Source organism: Sus scrofa, chromosome X (assembly GCF_000003025.6).
Source record: "Sus scrofa isolate TJ Tabasco breed Duroc chromosome X, Sscrofa11.1, whole genome shotgun sequence".
Lineage (NCBI taxonomy): Eukaryota > Metazoa > Chordata > Mammalia > Artiodactyla > Suidae > Sus > Sus scrofa.
Genome location: NC_010461.5, coordinates 11,916,390 through 11,934,865, shown reverse-complemented (window position 1 = coordinate 11,934,865; position 18,476 = coordinate 11,916,390). Strand labels below are relative to the sequence as shown.

At 42.8% G+C, this 18,476-nt stretch overlaps 2 protein-coding genes across 6 annotated transcripts in view; both read left to right on the top strand.

Moving 5' to 3' along the window:
- PIR (pirin) overlaps positions 1-709 on the top strand; it is a 100,473-nt gene extending 99,764 nt beyond the window's left edge. For all 5 annotated transcript variants that reach the window (XM_005673448.3, XM_005673447.3, XM_003134943.3 and 2 more), the window contains one exon: positions 392-709. In XM_005673448.3, coding sequence (XP_005673505.1) covers positions 392-507 — 116 coding nt within the window. In that variant the 3' untranslated portion in view covers positions 508-709. The remainder of the gene's footprint in view (positions 1-391) is intronic.
- The window catches only part of VEGFD (vascular endothelial growth factor D), a 40,670-nt gene continuing 23,136 nt past the window's right edge, over positions 943-18,476 (top strand). The window contains exon 1 of the mRNA XM_001928382.5: positions 943-1,635. Coding sequence (XP_001928417.1) covers positions 1,546-1,635 — 90 coding nt within the window. The 5' untranslated portion in view covers positions 943-1,545. The remainder of the gene's footprint in view (positions 1,636-18,476) is intronic.

The window sequence follows — 18,476 nt, the reverse complement described above, 5'->3', positions numbered from 1 at the left end:
TGTATATCAGTTATCCCTCGACAACAACAAAAAGAGAAGATAAAAGAACTAACAAGTACAAAAATGGTTGTAATTGAATGAAACCTAAGAACGTTTTGAATAAAGAGATTGCCACTGCTGCTGACAGCCGGCAATGCATGAATGAGATATAATTGCATTCGTTTGGCTGACATTTGGTCTTTATAATCATACACAATCCTAGTCAAGAAACTTGTGTTACAGTCCTTGGGGATCGGATGCTGCGAAAATAACCTTTTGCTGTGCAGATATGCCAGAGTTTGTTTCGAATTAAGAACTGCAAAAATACATACCATTTTAGTGGTAGAAAACAAAACAAAACAAAAAACATTCTCCTCACCCAGAACTTTCTGAATGTCTCTTTCTGCTCCAGGTCCATTTGTGATGAACACAGATGAAGAGATTTCTCAGGCCATTCTTGATTTCAGAAATGCGAAAAATGGCTTTGAAAGAGCCAAAACCTGGAAATCAAAGATTGGAAACCAGTGACAAGCACGAGGGCAGGTCTGGCTGCCTTCTAGAATTTTGCCATTTGTGGCATCCACCCATTCGACACGTCCAATTTTCAAAGCTGGCTTCGCCAGTGCTTCTCAAGAATTTCACTCTAAAGTGATGATATGATTTCTATAGCAATGTATGTGAGCTATTTCCTGGCACAAGCAAATAAACCTAATTGTTGCTTCTTTAAAAATCAGCGTTCTTCATTTCAACCTAAATTACTAAGCTTCTGTTTAAAGAAATCATTTTGTGTATTTTTGCTTTTTCAAATGCATGTGGGATATTTGGTTATCTTTGTGCCTGGTGTTTTTTAAAGCATGCTCGATTACTTTCTGCGTGTCCCTGATAGTAGATGTGTGGGCATCCGAGGTCCCTTCCTGAGCGATGCCAATTCCATGCCTCTGGGTTTCACGTTACAAGTTATCTGCCTTAAAGTAACAGCAGTTCTGAGCAGTTCAGTTTTTAAAACTGCCCTCCTATTGGTAGGGACGCAACAGGAGTAGGGCCAAGACTTGTCAGCTTTCTCTGCCAAAATCTGTGTCAGATTTAAGACACATGCTCCTGCAAGCTTCCACGAGGGTTGTGAAAAAAAGCTGGATTCCACAATCGGGTCCCAGCCTTCTGCATCTGCAGACATTGGTGGCCGCGCCACCTCCCTACAAAGCGACTCAAACCTGAGGCATTGGGTGGAGAGACTTTTTAAAAATTTTGCTGGATATGAGATGGATTAAGAATGCTTTCTCATTTCAAGTCGGAAGACATGTCCACCTCCTGATTATTCTTGGAGCAGGAGAACATTTACAGCTTTTTTCATCTCTCTCTCCCCCCACCCCCATAAGATTGCAAAAACAAACGTACCTTGACTAATTGAAGTAGTTTCATTGGATTTTGATGACAACTGATTATTTGTTTTTCCCTGTGAACTCTTGGGGTTTCGAACTTTCCTGCTGGAGAATGCCTTTGGAAACAGTTTGCTCTAGCTGCCTGATGTCAACTGCTTGGTGATCAGTGGATATTGAAATATTCAAAATGTACAGACAGTGGGCAGTGGTGAATATTTTTATGATGTCTTCTCTGCATCTGGTGCAGGGCTTCAGTTATGAACGTGGACCAGTGAAGGTAGGTGAGCTCAACTTTTAATGTGATGCAGATTTTTTTTTTAGTTGCCTTTTACAAAGGATGTTCTTTCTTTCGAGACAATATGAAAATGCAGAGCTCTCCTAGTAGTGGACAGGATGTATCCTGCACTTGTTAATGAGTATTCTGTTCCTTAGGCTTACTAAGAGTCTTGCCAGGAGTGTTTCAAAGTGACGGGGTCGGGGGTGCTTTTGAAGATGTCCTAGGACATAAATGGGCATTTTGGAATCTTTTCAGATAGGAAAGTTTTCCCTCAACTCTATGTACAGATAGCGCAGTGATTTTCTAATGAAGCCCTTATTTGTTTTTATGACACAGATGCTTTGTGAGCTGTTTATTTTCATGTCATCTGCAAGTAGCAATAATTAGTTTATTTAATTTCTCCTGGAAATCAAAAACGACCATGCTTTCTACAGATGTTTTCTATCTAGTTTTCCAAATTACCCCTGGCCACCACCTGGAAAACTTTTCTCGGAAGTTGTTTTGGTCCTTTGCTTTTTGAAACGTGTGTAAAATTCAACCATAACCGCATCTCTGCATTTCCGGGCAAGCATCACATAGAGCCCAATGAATCGAGAGTAATGTAAAAAAAAAAAAAATTAACTGGGATGTTACTGACTGAGCACTGTTTCGCCCAGTGGCGTGTATTTCACAGATGATATTTTTTTTCCAGCTTTTTATTTTGAAAATGATTCAGATATAATTGTTTCGACGGAAGTGGTGCTAAGTCATGACTGATTTAGGAATTTCTGGCCATGGACAAATGTGGACTTGAGTTTTTGCAGCTGTTGTCAGGACATGCATTTTCAGCGGGGTGATATTACCCCCAACGGGGGAAAAGTGATCCTTGGGGATGAAAACGTTTCAACTCTTGTTATATATAAAGCACGCATATACATGCAGCCCCGAAACAGATCTACCATATTTTTGTGAAGGTTGAATTCTGTGTTAGGGGCAGGGAGTCGTCTTGTCCAGCCATCTCTACCTTTCTGACTTTGCAAATTCCAAATGTACACGCCAGAGTCACAATCATTCAGCTGCACTTCATTGCCAGCAGCCTGGGTGTGGGATCTCAATGTCAGATTGCAGGTAAAGGGAGTCCCATTTTTAAAAGCGCCTAGGGGACAGGAGAAACAAATGAGACATATTTGAAGTTGGTAAGGCTTTTTAGACTGTCCAGCTTTTTTTTTTTTGTTTAAGTCGGCAAAACTCAGGAATCCACCGCCACCTGCCCTGCCTTTCTTCTATTGCATGGAGTTTTAAAATGTTTCTGTTTTACTATGAAACATCAGTGTCTTTGATGACACAAGAGGCGACTTTGAATTGTTGGAAAGCAATAATATTCTTTAGGTTGTTCACCTCTTTTAAAGAGTGAACACACCAAGAATTCTCTACTTGTTTTGGACACAGTGAAGTTTTAAATGCTTCAGATTTACTGAGAATACATAAGCTTATCTAATGGAGCATTGGCGGAAAGCACTTGAATTTGCGTGTAACAGAAAAAATGTGTCTTTACACATGGAAGATGCAGCATTATATGCTTAGTGATACTGTTGGCCATGTTTTTCATGCATGTCAGAAATCCTTTTAAAAAGGGAAGCTCCGGAAGTTCCCATCATGGCTCAGTGGTTAACGAATCCAACTAGGAACCATGAGGTTGCGGGTTCGATCCCTGGCCTTGCTCAGTGGGTTGAAGATCCAGTGTTGCCGTGAGCTGTGGTGTAGGGTACAGATGTGGCTCGGATCCCGCGTTGCTGTGGCTCTGGCGTAGGCTGGTGGCTACAGCTCCGATTTGACCCCTAGCCTGGGAACCTCCATATGCCACAGGAGCGACCCAAGAAAATGGCAAAGAGACAAAAATACATACATACATACATAAAAAGGGAAGCTCCATACACTGAGCTCAGCTTACTCACCCAACTCGTAGCTAAATTAACTCTTTCTGATGTAAAGGAAAGGCGTGCCTACAGTTAATCGGAAGTTCAGGCGTAGATGTAAGTGGGTCCAGGTAAGGGATAAGGAGGTAGATCACGTTGGTTATTGTACTTTTTCTTTTCCCCCAGGAACTTCCTCTTAAGAGAAAATTCAAGAAGCACTATGTTTCTTAATGCTCTTGTTTAAATTAAAATTTAGTATGAATGCATATTCAAGGCGGTCATGGCTTGGCCACTGGGCCATGAATTTGTTTTGTGCTTTTTGAGATAAAAATGTTTCAATTATGAGCAGACGTGTCCAGGGTCCTCCTCAGTGGTATGTCCATGAGCGTGTTCTTCTAACCACCACTTTTCTGGAAAGGACAACGATGCCATTTCTCTCCCTAGGTTACCCTTCCCCCACAGCCCTCACTTTCTAGCCTTGGACATTCTCCTGCTTGCTTAGCTTGGATTAGCGTTGCCTCTAGTACAGCTGTGCAAATCTGTGAATGTATGTTCTGCAGTAACCATGCAAATGGCTACCAATACCCTGGACAGTTGCACAAAATGCCATTTGAGTGTAGGCCATCCTCATTTTATTAGTCTCGCCATTTGTACTTAGGGCAGCTGTTTGGGGTCAGTTGTGCATGGAATTTGTAAACTGAGATAACTCTATTTTGAAAATCTCAACTCATATCTACTGTATATATTGTTTTGCTGCTAAGTTTTTCCATCTAAACAGAACATGTTTTCCTCTAGAAGGAAGGTTAACCCAGTGCCTATTCCTGTCTCACTAGATATGAGATTTATTTCTGTGTCTGCTTTCTCCAGCTTTTGTATACACAGGGGTGGTCATATACAGTTGCACAGGGTGTGCGCTGCACAATTCTAGGACGCTCCATCCACATACACTCACATCTGTATGTGACAGCCCTGAATACAATAGCGTAGATACTCTGAGCATATGGTAAAGAAATACCTGCAATGTCACTATCCTATCATTCACATTGACCTTGTAGCCAGTCCTATTTCTGGTTTATTTGATCAGCATTTCTTGTCACCAGAAATCTTGGCACCCCCTTAGGTCACTAGGGGAAGCCATCCACCATAAATCTTTTCAAAGTCACTCATGGAGACGTATCAGTAGAGTAATGAAGGAATTATTCTGGGTCATGGTAGGTTTGCCCAACCCTACCTTTTACTCCCTCTTTCTTAACTTCACTGGTGGAGGAATACTGCTGGGTGTTGGAGTCATTCAGAGTCTGCCTAAGACTTGAATAAGTCCAAGATCCCCAGGAATGTGGGACACCTCTAACTTTCAGGAGAAGCCACATGGCTCACAAGACTTCATAACCTTTGTGTCTCTTGCCTTCTCCTGAAATTGTTTCTAAAGGAAATTGAATAACAAGGACTGAGGTGCACCTTCCATATTTACCTGCAGGAAGCAGTCCAGCCCCCACTGCCCTCCCTCAGGTTGTGCACAGGGAAGTCCGTTGACTTCTTTGCTAGTCAGATGGTCCAACGAGCTCTTGTCTGCTTTCCTATCAGGCACGGTCCTTGACACAAAAGACATTTAAAATGTTTTCCACTAATTTCTATGCCATTTATGACTTTATAGGTGAATGTGTTGAATTACATACTTCTATGCACAGATCTCTCCAAGTCAGTCACTTAACTGGTGGTTGAAGCCTTTCTGTCACTCTAGCCTATTATTTTTCTTCAGGATACAAACACCCTGTATCTTGTATCTTGACTATAGTATTTTCTTATATGACTTATTTTTAATGTAGAAATCCTGATTTGGACTTGTGAATTAACCTTTACTTTAGACCCTTACAAGCTTTAGGAAGAAATCGCATTAAAGCTGAATGTTGAGTGAGTTTCATTAAAGAACCCCTCTTGGGACAGGCTTAATAAAGATAATTTATGGAATAAAAGTCTAGTATTTAGATATCTGGATGCTTCCATGTAGAACCGGGAGAATGGAACTCCCAGGCATATTTATGGTGATCAAAATGGGCTAGAGGTACTAGAGAAAGAGGGACACAATTGACAGTAAAATTGTTTCTGAGCACATTTCGAAGCTTAGCCCTCTCCCACCATTTGAGATTAGCAGAGAGGGCAGGATACTGTACATGGTCAAGAATGTGATTGAAATAAGGGGAGGTGAGACATTTGTCTTTAGGGTGCTTTTATGCTGGAGGGGGGGGGTCCCCTTTTCTGTCTTGCCTCTAGATCTTATCATCTCTACCAAGATACTAGGATGATATAAAGCGCAGACACTCTGAGGCCCCACCGCATGATCAACATCTTGACTGATTGTGATATTCTACTCCTAAAGCCTCCCCCTTGTCTTGCCTTAGAACTTTCCAATATCCAACAACTCATTTGCTCATTTATTGAGCACCTACTATGTCAAATGCAACAGGAAGTAAGGCAGTGTTTCAACTCTCAACTTATATTCCAAGTGCAGCAAGTAAGGCAGGCAATTCACAGATCTAGAACGTGTCAGGGGTGATAAGTGCCATAAAGTAAATCAAGAGGGGGAAGAAACACAGAGGGATGCGTGGGGGAAGACTTCTCTGATTCTGTTTCATTTATACAGAGCCCTAGAGGATAGTGAGGGAGGCAGAGGCAACTTTGTGCGTGGCTGAGAGGGCAGGAAGGAGACATGGGTGTTTGGATATTAGCCAGGGGGCTGGTGGGACTGGAGTAGGGAGAGTAGAAACCAAAGCTGCAGTTTTTGAAGTTGGGGAAGTAGCCAGGACTGGTCATGTAGACTGGCGCTGTGTTCCAACAAAACTCCACAGACACTGAAATGTGCACTGTGTATCCTCTTCATGCGTCATGAAATAGTCTTTCCATGTATTGCAGTCATTTAAAATTGCAAGAAGGCACTTTTGACTCATCAGCCATGGAAAAAGGCTGCAGACTGGATTTGGCCCACAGATCATAGTTGGCCAACCCTGATCTATGTCATTACCCTATTTTATCCTCTTGATAGGATGTATCAGTGCCTGACATTTTTTTTTTCTTGTGTATAGGTTTATTGTTTTGTCACCCTCCACTAGAATGAGTTTAGAACAGGAACTTTGCATTGTCTCGCTTTCAGTGTCCCAGTCACCTAGTGCAAGGGCGTAATAGAGTGGATACTAAAAATGTACTTGTTACTGACTGATGAACGGGGCTTCTAGGATTTGGGATACTCAGGTTATGAATGACTACATCAAATAATCTCCAGCATCTACTCTGATCATGGCTTGCCTGATTTCATTTTTTATTTGAAAGCATTTTTAATAAAGTAGTATATTCACCCTGTGCTGGTCTTCCTGTGGGGATTTGAGATGATTTGGGTGGAGGTATCAAAGAATCCTCCAGTGTTTTCTCAGCCATAAGCTGTCCTAGAAGGTGTTTACTTCAAAGAGTCAGTTATAGAAGCAAGTCACCTTAGCCCATTTTTCTAGCTTGGTGGTCACAGAAATAGACAAGGTAAAGTAGCCTCTTGGCTACCCAGTAGATCTGGATAAAATTTGGACAACTAATGATTTCCTTTATCTTTGATATCATGGCACAGGGCTGTGTTTTCATCCTACACCAGGTGCTTTGTGAGGAAGTAAATTATGGCAAAGAACTCTGGTCAGATACTTGATTAGTCAGGCTAGACCAGCATCTGCTTCCATAACAAACAACCCCCAAATCTTGGTGGCTCATAAATAGCATAGGTGTAGATATTGCTTGTACCATGTGACCATCGTGGTTTGTCCAGAGTCAAGTTCACATCCGGGTGAAGTTGGCTGAGCATCCCCATCATGAATGCCATTAATCACCATGACAGAGGAAAGGAAAGCCCTGGACACTCTCACCCTGGCAGTTAAATGCTTTGGCTTGGAAGTGACACCCATCACTTCCAGTCACAGCCTCTTGACCCCCTGTTGCAGCCATCTACCAGGGGCTCAGAAGTGCAATCCTTCCATGTGCCGAGAGGGTAGAAAGCTGGAACTATTTGGTGAATTGTATTGATGACTAATACATACAACTTTGGTCACTTCTAAATCTCTCTGAACCTGCCCTTGAGATGGGATGTGACTGTGGTTGGACACTGGGGTGGAATCACTGAAAGAGGACACTCAGGTTCATTTCTGCTGCTCAGAAGGCTCCTTTTTCCTGCAAAAAGGAGAGCTGGACATTCGGTTCAGTGAACATTCCTGGAATGTCCACCATGTGCCAAGCACAGGAGTGGAAATGACATTTTTATTTAAAAAAGATGTCTTAGTTATTTGCATGTCTTAACCGGCAGCCAAGGAGCTCAACTTGGCCTGTGAGAAGGATGCATGTAATGCCTGAAACTTTAAGTAATAATGTAAATGCTTATGAGTCTCTTTTTGTCATTCATTGTCATCCAAATAATTACAGCACTCATATCTCTGAGAAAAATATTGTTTGCTTGAAATCTAAGTTTGCCTAAAATCATTTCTGGAGAAAGAAAATGATGCTTGTCAAATATTGCTGTGGCAAAGATTTTGTTGTTAACTGTTCCATTCTGGAGAGGGTTGGGGAAGACTGTGATTTTGATTGAAGGAACACCCTGAGTTCAGCCTAAATAAGAGACTCTCTGACAAGAATAGATCAAAAAGTAAAAGCCTTTGCTTGGGTCGTGACAATACTGTCACAGCTGGACCGGGGATCATCAGGCATCTCAGTGCAGAGGTTGTAGATGAGGAAGAGGAGAGGAGAGCAGTGGATGCTCACACAGGACCACTGCATCTTTAGGAGAAAAGTGAAAAGGAGCATCCCAGGTTCACTGCCAGTGGCATGGCAGGGCTGCCTTGTTTAAAAAAAAAAAAAGGGAGTTCCCTTCATGACTCAGCAGTTGACGAACCTGACTAGCATCCATGAGGACACAGGTTCAAGCCCTGGCTTTGCTCGTGGGTTAAGGATCTGTTGTTGCCATGAGCTGGGGTGTAGGTCACAGATGCTGCTCAGATTCTGCGTTGCTGTGGCTCTGGCATTGGCCGGTGGCTACAGCTCCGATTCCACCCCTAGCCTGGGAACCTCCATATGCTGTGGGTATAGCCCTAAAAAGACAAAAAAAAAAAAAAAAGAGGATGATGGTGGAAACCTAGGAGAACTGTGTAGTCGTCAGTACATTTCAGTACTGTGCTGACACCAAGTCTTGTAACATCCCATTGGTCAAAGTATGTCATGTGGCCCAACATCAGTGTGGCTGAGAAATATACTCCTCTCTTGGGCAGATGCAGGCAGTGAAATTGTTTTTAACAATCACCTAATTACCATAAAGGCTTTGGGTTGTTTCCTTGGGCATTGGGACCTTGATCTTCGAGATCACTGATAAAGAGACTGTAACAGACCTTAAGAATGTATCCCTTTGGGGTTATCCAGAGCATCCTTTTAGAGTTTTGCCACTCAAGCCCATCCCACACTCATCTTCCCCCCATATTCACTAAGCAGAGATGCATCAAATGGGAGCAGAAGCATTTGATGAGAGCACGGATTTAAAACATGTACAGGGGGGCATAGATATCTCCCGCATGCTAGACAGTTTGACTGGGGAAACACTCACCCAGGGTATTTATTAACTTGGAGGATGTGGAGCTCCCAGGCCTCTTAGTGCGCTAGTATCCCCTACGGTACCCAGACAGCTATACACACACACTCACACAAATGCACACACACACACACACACACATTTCCTCTGCATCTGTAGTTCCTTTCCTTTGTCTAAGTTCAATTAAACACCCTGGATTTCTCATATATATGCGTTTAAATGTATAACTGCATGAGTAAAAGAGCCACCGGTCTCATGGGGGCCCCCAAATGGCCAGGTTTCTGGATTTCAGAGCTGCAGCACCAGGCCCTCACTGCCCCGCCGTAGGTCATTATCAGCAAACAGGCATTCTCCTCCCTACTCTCAGTTGGCATGGCCCATCCTATTAGGTACCATCTGCCTCTGGGGAAGGCTGGACCCTAACGACAAAACACAAAGTTTTAAAAGTGGTTTTTTTTTTTTTTCTTCACCCATTCAGAGACATATGTAAAGCCTGGGCAGGTGCTTTAAAATTGACCTTTCATCTGAAAATACCTCCAAGGGATGTTTAAAAAAAAGTTTGTCCTTGATTTCCCCTGGATAAGTTTTTCTCTTTTTAATTTGTATTTACTATGGTTGAAGTTGCCGCATCTTGTTCTTTGCAAACTCTCTTCTCTGGTTGCTAAAGGAAATCAAAGGCCATAAGACACCTCTACACCCCAACAGAGGACCAGATGCCCCACCCCTGAGAGAGGGAAGAGAGGAAATGAACATGATTGAGTGCTTCCTCTGTATCTGCCCCTTTCCCACGCATGACTTTGGGCCACCTCCACCTCACCTTGGTGAGGTGAGTGTTATTAGCGTTGCCTTCTTAAATGAGGAAACTATGGCTTGAGGAAATCAGATAATTGACCCTGAGTCAGAGAGCTAAAAAGGAGCAGTGCCTGGATTCAAACGAGCTTACTTTATTTTTTTAGATTAATAAAATTAACATTTTTCCCCTTCTTTTTTATTGGCTGCACCCACAGCATGCAGAAGTTCCCGGGCCAGGGATTGAACCCACGCCCCAGCAGTGACCCAAGCCACTGCAGTGACAACGCCAAATCCTTAAGCCGCCGTGCCACAAGAGAATGCCAACATTTTTCCCTTCTGATGTGCAGTTCTATGAATTTTAACACAAATTTGTGTAACCACCGCCATAATCAGGATACACAGAAAATTCACTTATGCTCCCCTTCTATAGTCACACTTCTTCCCAACCTCTGCTGTTCTCCAACACTATCGTTCTGGTTTTTTGAGACTGTTATGGATGGAATCATACAGTGAGACTGGCTTCTTTCATTCCCAGTGTCTTTGAGAACCACCCAAGTTGCTGTGCCTACCAGCCGTCCATTCTTTTTCCTGGTTGAGTGGTATTCCATGAGATGGATGTAGCCTGGTTTGCCTAACCAGTCACTCAGATTGAATGACATAAAAGTTGCTGTCAGTTTTTTAGCTATTGCGAAGAAAGCTAGTATAAACATTCATGTCAGGGTTTTTGGGTGAACCCAAGTCCTCGCCGCTCAAGGTTTAATTCCCAGGAGTAGGACTGCTGGGTGGTATGGTGAATGTCTGTTGAACGTCATAAGAAACCACCAACACATTTTCCAGAATGTTCTACCACTCAAAGCCAGTTTTGAATAATTCTAATCCATGCCCTCCACGCTCCCATCAGCCATCTGTCTGGACCACAGAGTGGTTTTTGGTATCAGGCAGAAATGTAATTTCCACCAGAGTTTCAGGAGGCCAAGTCACAAAAGTTCAGTTGGGCTTCATGAGTCTATAACATGGCCGAGGTGGTTTCCTTGACAGGCGGGAGTGTGCAAAAGGGAGAGGGAGGGGCGGGGCAGCAATATCTGTGTACAGCTGAAAACGTGACCGTGCAGCTCGGCCCCCACACCAGGAAACATTTGGTGCTTTTGGTTCAGCCTTTAAACATCAAACTAAAGATGACATGCAAAGTGCTCTTCCAGTGAAACAGAAGTTGCTAAGAGGTGGGGGAGGATGGGATCCTCTGTTTTGCAACCTGATCCACCTCCCCAGATGCACTGCCAGGGGAAATCACTGACTGGTTCCCAGTGACAAGAGGACTGGGCCCCCCAGGCAACCCTTGTAAATCCCGAAACAAATCTAGGGAAAGCTGCGTGAATTGTGTTTCCTCCGCAGCTTCTGGCTCTTCCAAATATGCAAATTCTCTTGGCCCCACCCCCTTATCACTAACCTTCCTGAAGACAACTCGCCAACGCAGTCCGACCAAATCGCACCGACAGTTTCGAAAAGGCTTGGAAACATAGTCTTAGACCCACAGTTCTCGCGAGGTTTGGTGGGGAATGTTGCAAAGCTGGTCTCCTTTTTCATATCTACACCAGGAGGATCCTTCAGAGCCTGGGACTGGAATGGCCCCAGAAATGCTTCTTGCAACTCTTTGAGGAAAGTAGTCAGGGTCCCCACTCAGAAATTCCTCGCTGCAGCTCTGACAGCTCAGAGCCAGGCTGAAACCGCTGTGTACCCCGGAGCCACGCTCCTTGTCCTTGGCACTGTGTTGATGGTCTTATCTCTATTCTCCTTCAGATATTTTCTAGACCGCCGTGTGAAAGGATTAGAATTTTTTGTTCTATGTTGAATTGCAGTAAGTGAACGCAGTACCTGTTCTTTTTAATTCTGTTTTGGACAGATGGGTTGCTTTGGCTTCTTGAGAACTGAGCAGCAGTTGTTGTTTTTTGTTGTTGTTGTTTTTTTCCTGTCACCTAGGATGCCTTCACATAAGGCAGCTGAGTTCCTCGTGCTCTTTAGCCTGCAGAACAGCAATGTTGGTCTTGAATCTGAGGCGGTGGGATGAACTGGAAGTTTGGGGTTAGTACATGCAAACTGTTACCTTTAAAATAGATAGGCAGTGAGGTCCTGCTGTACAGCACAGGGAACTCTATCCAATCACTTGTGATAGAACATGATAGAAGATAATGTGAGAAAAGGAATGTATATGTATGTATAACTGGGTCATTTTGCTGTACAGCAGAAATTGACAGAACATTGTAAATCAACTATACTAAAAAAAATTTAGGAGTTCCAGTTGTGGCTCAGTGGGTTAAGAACGTGACATAGTCTCCTCGAGGATGTGGATACGATTCCTGGCCTTGCTCAGTGGGTTAAGGATCTGGCGTTGCTGTGGGCTGTGGTGTCGGCCAGCAGCTGCAGCTCTGATTCGCCCCTTAGCCTGGGAACATCCATATGCCGTGGTGTGGCCCTAAAAAAAAATCTAGTTCAGCATGATATTCATCCAAATGTTTTGAATCCAAGATATAACTCAAGGAGTTTAAAGAATAAGACTATTTCTCAGCATGCATATTCCATGTATTCCCTACTCGGTGGCTTTGTACACCCAGGTCTTTGAACTTAAAGCAGCCTGCACCACCCCCAAGACCAGTGTTTCTCATGAAAATTGCTTGGGAAGATTCTTTTTAAAGACACTTTTTATCTTTTTTTTTTTTTTAAGTTTTTATCTTTTTAGGGCCGCACCTGCAGCATAGGAAAGTTCCCAGGCTAGGGGTCAAATCAGAGCTACAGCTGCCAGCCTACACCACAGCCACAGCAACATGGTGTCTGAGCCACCACTCGTGGCAATGCTGGATCCTTTAACCCACTGAGTGAGGTCAGGGATTGAACCCACAACCTCGTGAATACTAGTCGGGTTCTGAATCCACTGAGCCACAACAGGAAGCCCAAAAGATACTTTTTATCTTGAAGTAATTTTAGATTTACAGAAAATTAGCAAAGGTAGCATAGAGAATTCCTGTATATCTCTCCCCCATTATCCCCTAAAACTAGCAACCGCTTGAGAAGTGTTTAACAATCCTGATGACAGAGGTGTAGCCCAGACCCGTAAACTGAGAATCTCTGAGGGTGGGTTCCAAGCATCAGTGTTTATTTGAGGCTTCTTCCCAGGCAGGTTCAAGGTGAAGCCAAGATTGAGAAGCTCTGCTACAAACCCTTACTTCTTAAAGTGTGGTCCACCAAGCAACAGGATCACCCTCACCTGGGCGCTTGTTAGAAAGGCACCGTCCTAGGAGTTCCCATAGTGGCTCAGCTGTAATGAACCCGCCTAGTACCCATGAGGACACAAGTTCGATCCCTGGTCTTGCTTGGTGGGTTAAGGATCTGGCGGTGCCCTGAGCTGTGATGTAGGTCGCAGATGCGGCTAGGATCCCGAGTTGCTGTGGCTGTGGTGTAGGCCGGCAGCAACAGCTCCGATTAGACCCCCTAGCCTGGGAACCTGCATATGCCGTGGGTGGAGCCCTAAAAAGCCAAAAAAAAAAAAAAAACCCTTCATAAGGTATGGATTAAGTGCTTATTATGTAACAAGATGAACCTGACACATATTCTACCTTTAAGGAGTTCACTGTCTAGTAAAAGAAATGCAATGTGCTCCTTAAAAATAAAGTCTAAGTTAGGGACATCGTAGAAAGCTTGGTGAAAGAAGAAGCATTTGATTTGGATCTGGAAGGCGGTCGCTCAGAAGGAAGATCCTTGAAAAATAAGTGATGCAGTTTGAATAAATGCATAAGCTCAGGATTAAATTTTCCGTTCCATCTGATGAATCAGTTTATTTATTCAGACATTTAATAAAGATTTAGCTCTTAACTCTTTTTATTGTAGTTGATTTTATTATAGTAATGCATTAGTTTCAGGTGTACAGCACAGGGACTCATATATGTGTGTGAGTGTATATATCTATGTAGAGAGATACGTAGCTAGATAATCTTTTTCAGATTCTTTTCCCTTATCATTATTACAAAATATTGAGTAGAGTTCCCTGTGCTATACAGTAGGTCCTTGTTGATTATTTTATATCTAGTAGTGTGTATGTGTTGATCCCAAAGTCCTAATTTATAGCTCTTTCTGTTGCTACATAAATAAGATGTATTATTACGTCTCCAGTGGCCCTTGCGACCCATTGGGAAAGACAAGCATTAAGCAAATGATGACGTCAATAACTCATTGGTGTCAGTGGTGTTAAGTCCTGGGGAGAAGGAGGATGGGGTGCTAGGAATCCACGTGTGCCTGAGGAACTGGAATTGGCAGGGGTGGGAGTTGTGGGGGAGGTTTCCCTTAGAGGGTAATACCTGGCTGCAAAAGGTTTAGGTAGACAGAGTGGAGGGTTTTCCTAGCAGAGGGAACCGCATGGACTAAGGCCAAAGCCAGAAGGAATGAACAGAAGAGCAAACCAATGAAATGGGTGCCCAGTGGTATTCCACTCTTGCACTCGCCAATGTTTTCCATTGTCTCCTGAACTGGAGACAAGTAACCTGGCCTTTAAGCTTCCAATCCTTCCTCTTTTGGTTTGAAACAACTGTATCGATATACAAGTTACATGTTATAAAAGTTACCCATTCACCTGTTTTAGGTAAGTCGGTGATGTTTAGCAGACTTACTCAGTGGTGCAGCCATGATCCAAGATCCTTGTGTCCTTTTACAATTTAACCCTCATTCTCCCTCTCAGCCCCAGGCACCCAATAATCAATCAGTTTTCTATCTCTTGAGTAATTACTGGAAGTGGAATTGGTTGGTCATATGGTGAGATTATATGGAACTTTTTAAGGATCTGCCAAACCCTTGTCCAAAGTGACAGCACCATTTTACAATCCCATCCACAATGGATAAGGGTCCCCATTGCTCGGCATACCCCACATTTGATGTCTTCCTGACTACGGCCATCCCAGTGAATGTGAAGTGGTACCTCATTGCACCAGCCTCTCTTTCTAATTTTGTTTGCCAGCTCTCTCACTCTCAGACCTGCTCTGTGCCCCACCAAAGTGAACCTCCTGCTGTTGTCTGTTTGTTTTTTTTTTCACTAGAGCTCCTTGATATTTCCAAATGATGCCTTTGGTTCATTCTTTGAATGTGTTACTTGACTAGATATTTTTTGGAGGAAGAGGGCATGGAAGTTGAGAGTTCAGATTGTGAGGAGTCTTTGATTTCCCCATGATGTGGCCTCTTCCAAATTCCTCCTACAAACCCAGCCACCATACTTGTCCAAATATCTCGCCTGCCATCTTAGTCACACTTGGCCTAGATTACTGCCTGGGCTTGAGCTACGGAGTTCTCCCCGTGTGAACCTAGAAATGAACAAAAGGAGAAGTGGCTATCTTTCATATTGTACCGGAGAAAGCAGGATCCATTTAAACAATGGTAAAATCTTGTTAAAAAGACCTTAAGCCTCACAATTTAGAAACTGGCTTGTGGTATAGCCAGGACAGCAGAGAGTGATTTGTTATTTAGGAGTGCAGTTGCTAACAGTCTTGGATTAATAACCACAGGCACACGAAAAGATGTTGCTGAAACAAAAAGCAGAGATCTAAGCCCTGCTCCCCTTCCTTCCTCTTGCTGACTGCTTTCTAATTATTTTAGTTTTGATTAGCATTTCTATTAGAAACTACGAAGAAATTATGAGCCACTGACTTGGCAAATGTTTGGTGGTTAAAACCATTGAAATCAACGGTTTAAATATGTATGGGGGGGCTATAGTTATGCTTTTTAATTTTAATGTTTGTCTTGCCCAAGCAGATAAGATAAAATTAATTATACAAGAATCAACCAGTGCAGAAAGTCTCTTGGAAATAAACACCCATTCTTGATCCTTTATAAATGTATAAGCATATCCCGCCCCCCCCTTAATGAATTAGTTGTCAGGTTTCTGTCTATTCTGAATTTTCAGTACCTCCACTTGTAAAGGCAAAATAAGTATCAGCAATTTCTCAGTTGTTTCAAACTAGATTTTAAATTATGATGCTTTAAGTATGTTTAAATAACTCGCACTTGAGTAAACACTTCATTTTGTATGATGAGGTAAGTCATATGAGCCGTTCAGTGGCTTTAATTCAATCCATGGGTTTGAATATTTCCTCCTGAGCTCTCATGGTTGGATAGTTTAAAATCATTTCTGAGATTGAATTGAAACCTGTAAGAGCTAGGAAGCCTTATCATTCTGTAGTTATAGAGGGTACTGAATGAAATTTGCCTCAGTAAATAAAAATCCTCTCGGTCAAGTACAATTTTTAAAATGTTGCCAAAAGTTATTTGATTGTTTTCATTATTTTCATGGGGAAACAGTGTTGTAACAAAATTTTATTCCGAAGAGCAGATTGACTAGGAAGTAGTTATACCATCCAACTGGAAGAGATTATTCATGAATAATCATGAAAAGAGAAATGATTGAAAAATGAGCCTTGATGGTGCATCACTGAATGTCAGCATTGCTAGAGAGATTGGTAATTATTCCATTTCAGCCCCAGATTTCTTAGGCAAAGCAGCTGTGGCATGATCCTTAAATTGGATGCCTGTTCCACAAACCTTGTCTATGTTCTTCAAGCTTCCTGTGCTTGGTGTTCCTGGAAAATTACCTTGATTCAAACTTACATCACCCCAACCCCTCTCAGTCCCTGCCTTCTCTCCTGCATCTGTTCCACTTGTTCCTCTCTGATGGTTCTTTCCTTCAGCTCGTAAACACGTTCAAGATTTTCCCACCTTTCTTAAAAACATACACACGCACACACACCCCACCCCCCACCGCAGCCGGACTTCCAAGCAAGATGACCTTCTAAATTCACATCTTGAAATGGTTTATAGTCCGTAATGATGGATAAAATGGAAAAGTGATCAAAGGGTGGGAAACATCTGTAGATGGCAAACATTTGCAGAAATGCTACCAAAAACATGAAGCTGAAGAAATGAACATGTTGGAGTTCCCGTCGTGGTGCAGTGGTTAACGAATCCGACTAGGAACCATGAGGTTGCGGGTTCGATCCCTGGCCTTGCTCAGTGGGTTAAGGATCCGGCGTTGCCGTGAGCTGTGGTGTAGGTTGCAGACGCGGCTCGGATCCTGCGTTGCTGTGGCTCTGGTGTAGGCTGGTCGCTACAGCTCCGATTTGACCCCTAGCCTGGGAACCTCCATATGCCGCGGGAGCAGCCCCAGAAAAGGCAAAAAAAAAAAGAGAGAGAAATGAACATGTTGTCTACCTTAGACTTATACCACATTATATGTCAGTGAGATGTCAAAAAACATTTTTTAAAAAACCTGCAAAGCTGAAGTTGCAGAACGGATGGACATTGAGTCTGGAAGGTAGAGGCCACCAAGAGTTCAGCTCCCGTGGGTAATGAGCACAGTGAATGCAACACATCAGAGCCATGAAAGAGCCGGGGCTGTGTCTTCTATGAAACTGCTTACCTAGGGCCAGAGGAGAAGGCAGATACTTCCTTGCAACCAGGACTTGAGCTAAGCTGATCCTTGAGTCATAAATATTCAACAGGATTCTGGATTCAGGGCCCTGGGAGTCAGGGGGGGCAACCAGAAACCTTCAAATGGTGAGAAAGAAAAATGAATTGCTTGATGAAGGTAAAACTACTAACCAAAACTTGAAAGCACATAGAGGCAGTTATTACTGAGAAAACCAATAAAAAGAATAATCAGGAAACAAATCATATATATGAAGTTAAAATATAAAGCAACTTGAAGAAATGCTGACATGTATTTAGGACCTTTAAAGAGATAAAGGAATCATATGCACAAAATAAAAATGAGAAATGAGGAGTTCCTGTTGTGGCTCAGCAGAAATGAATCTGACTAGTAACCATGAGGACGCAGGTTCAATCCCTGGCCTCGCTCAGTGGGTTAAGGATCTGACGTTGCCGTGAGCTGTGGTGTAGGTCGCAGACTCGGCTCGGATCTGGTATTGCTGTGGCTGTGGCGTAGGCTGGTGACTACAGCTCTAATTCGACCCCTCGCCTGGGAACCAGCATATGCAGCCCTCAAAAGACCAAAAAAAAAAAAAAAAAAGAAAGAAAAATGAGGAAATGAAACAAAAAGCAGATGGGAAGGATAATGAAGCAGACATATTTGAAATTAGAAATATGGTAACCAAAATTAAAAACTTAAACTCTAGACTCACACAACTGAAGAAATGGTGATTGAGAAGAGGAACCAATTAATTTATCTGTCACACATTAAAAACAGATGGAGGGGGAAAAATATGGAAAGCACATGTAAGATCATGAAAAGGCTCCAATATATATATAACTCTTCGACAGGAAGAATAGAAACAATATATACATGGAATAATGAAAACTGCAGTGACTGAGAAAGAATTTTTTTGAAAAGAAAAAAAAAGATGAGTGGCCTCAGATTGAAACTGGTGTGTCTATTGCATTTTCTCAACTCTCCCATTATAGAATAAAGGCAGTCATAGACGATATGTAAATGAATGGACATGGCTGTGTTCCAATAAAAATTTATAAAAACAGACAGCCACAGAGTTCCCACTGTGGCACAGCAG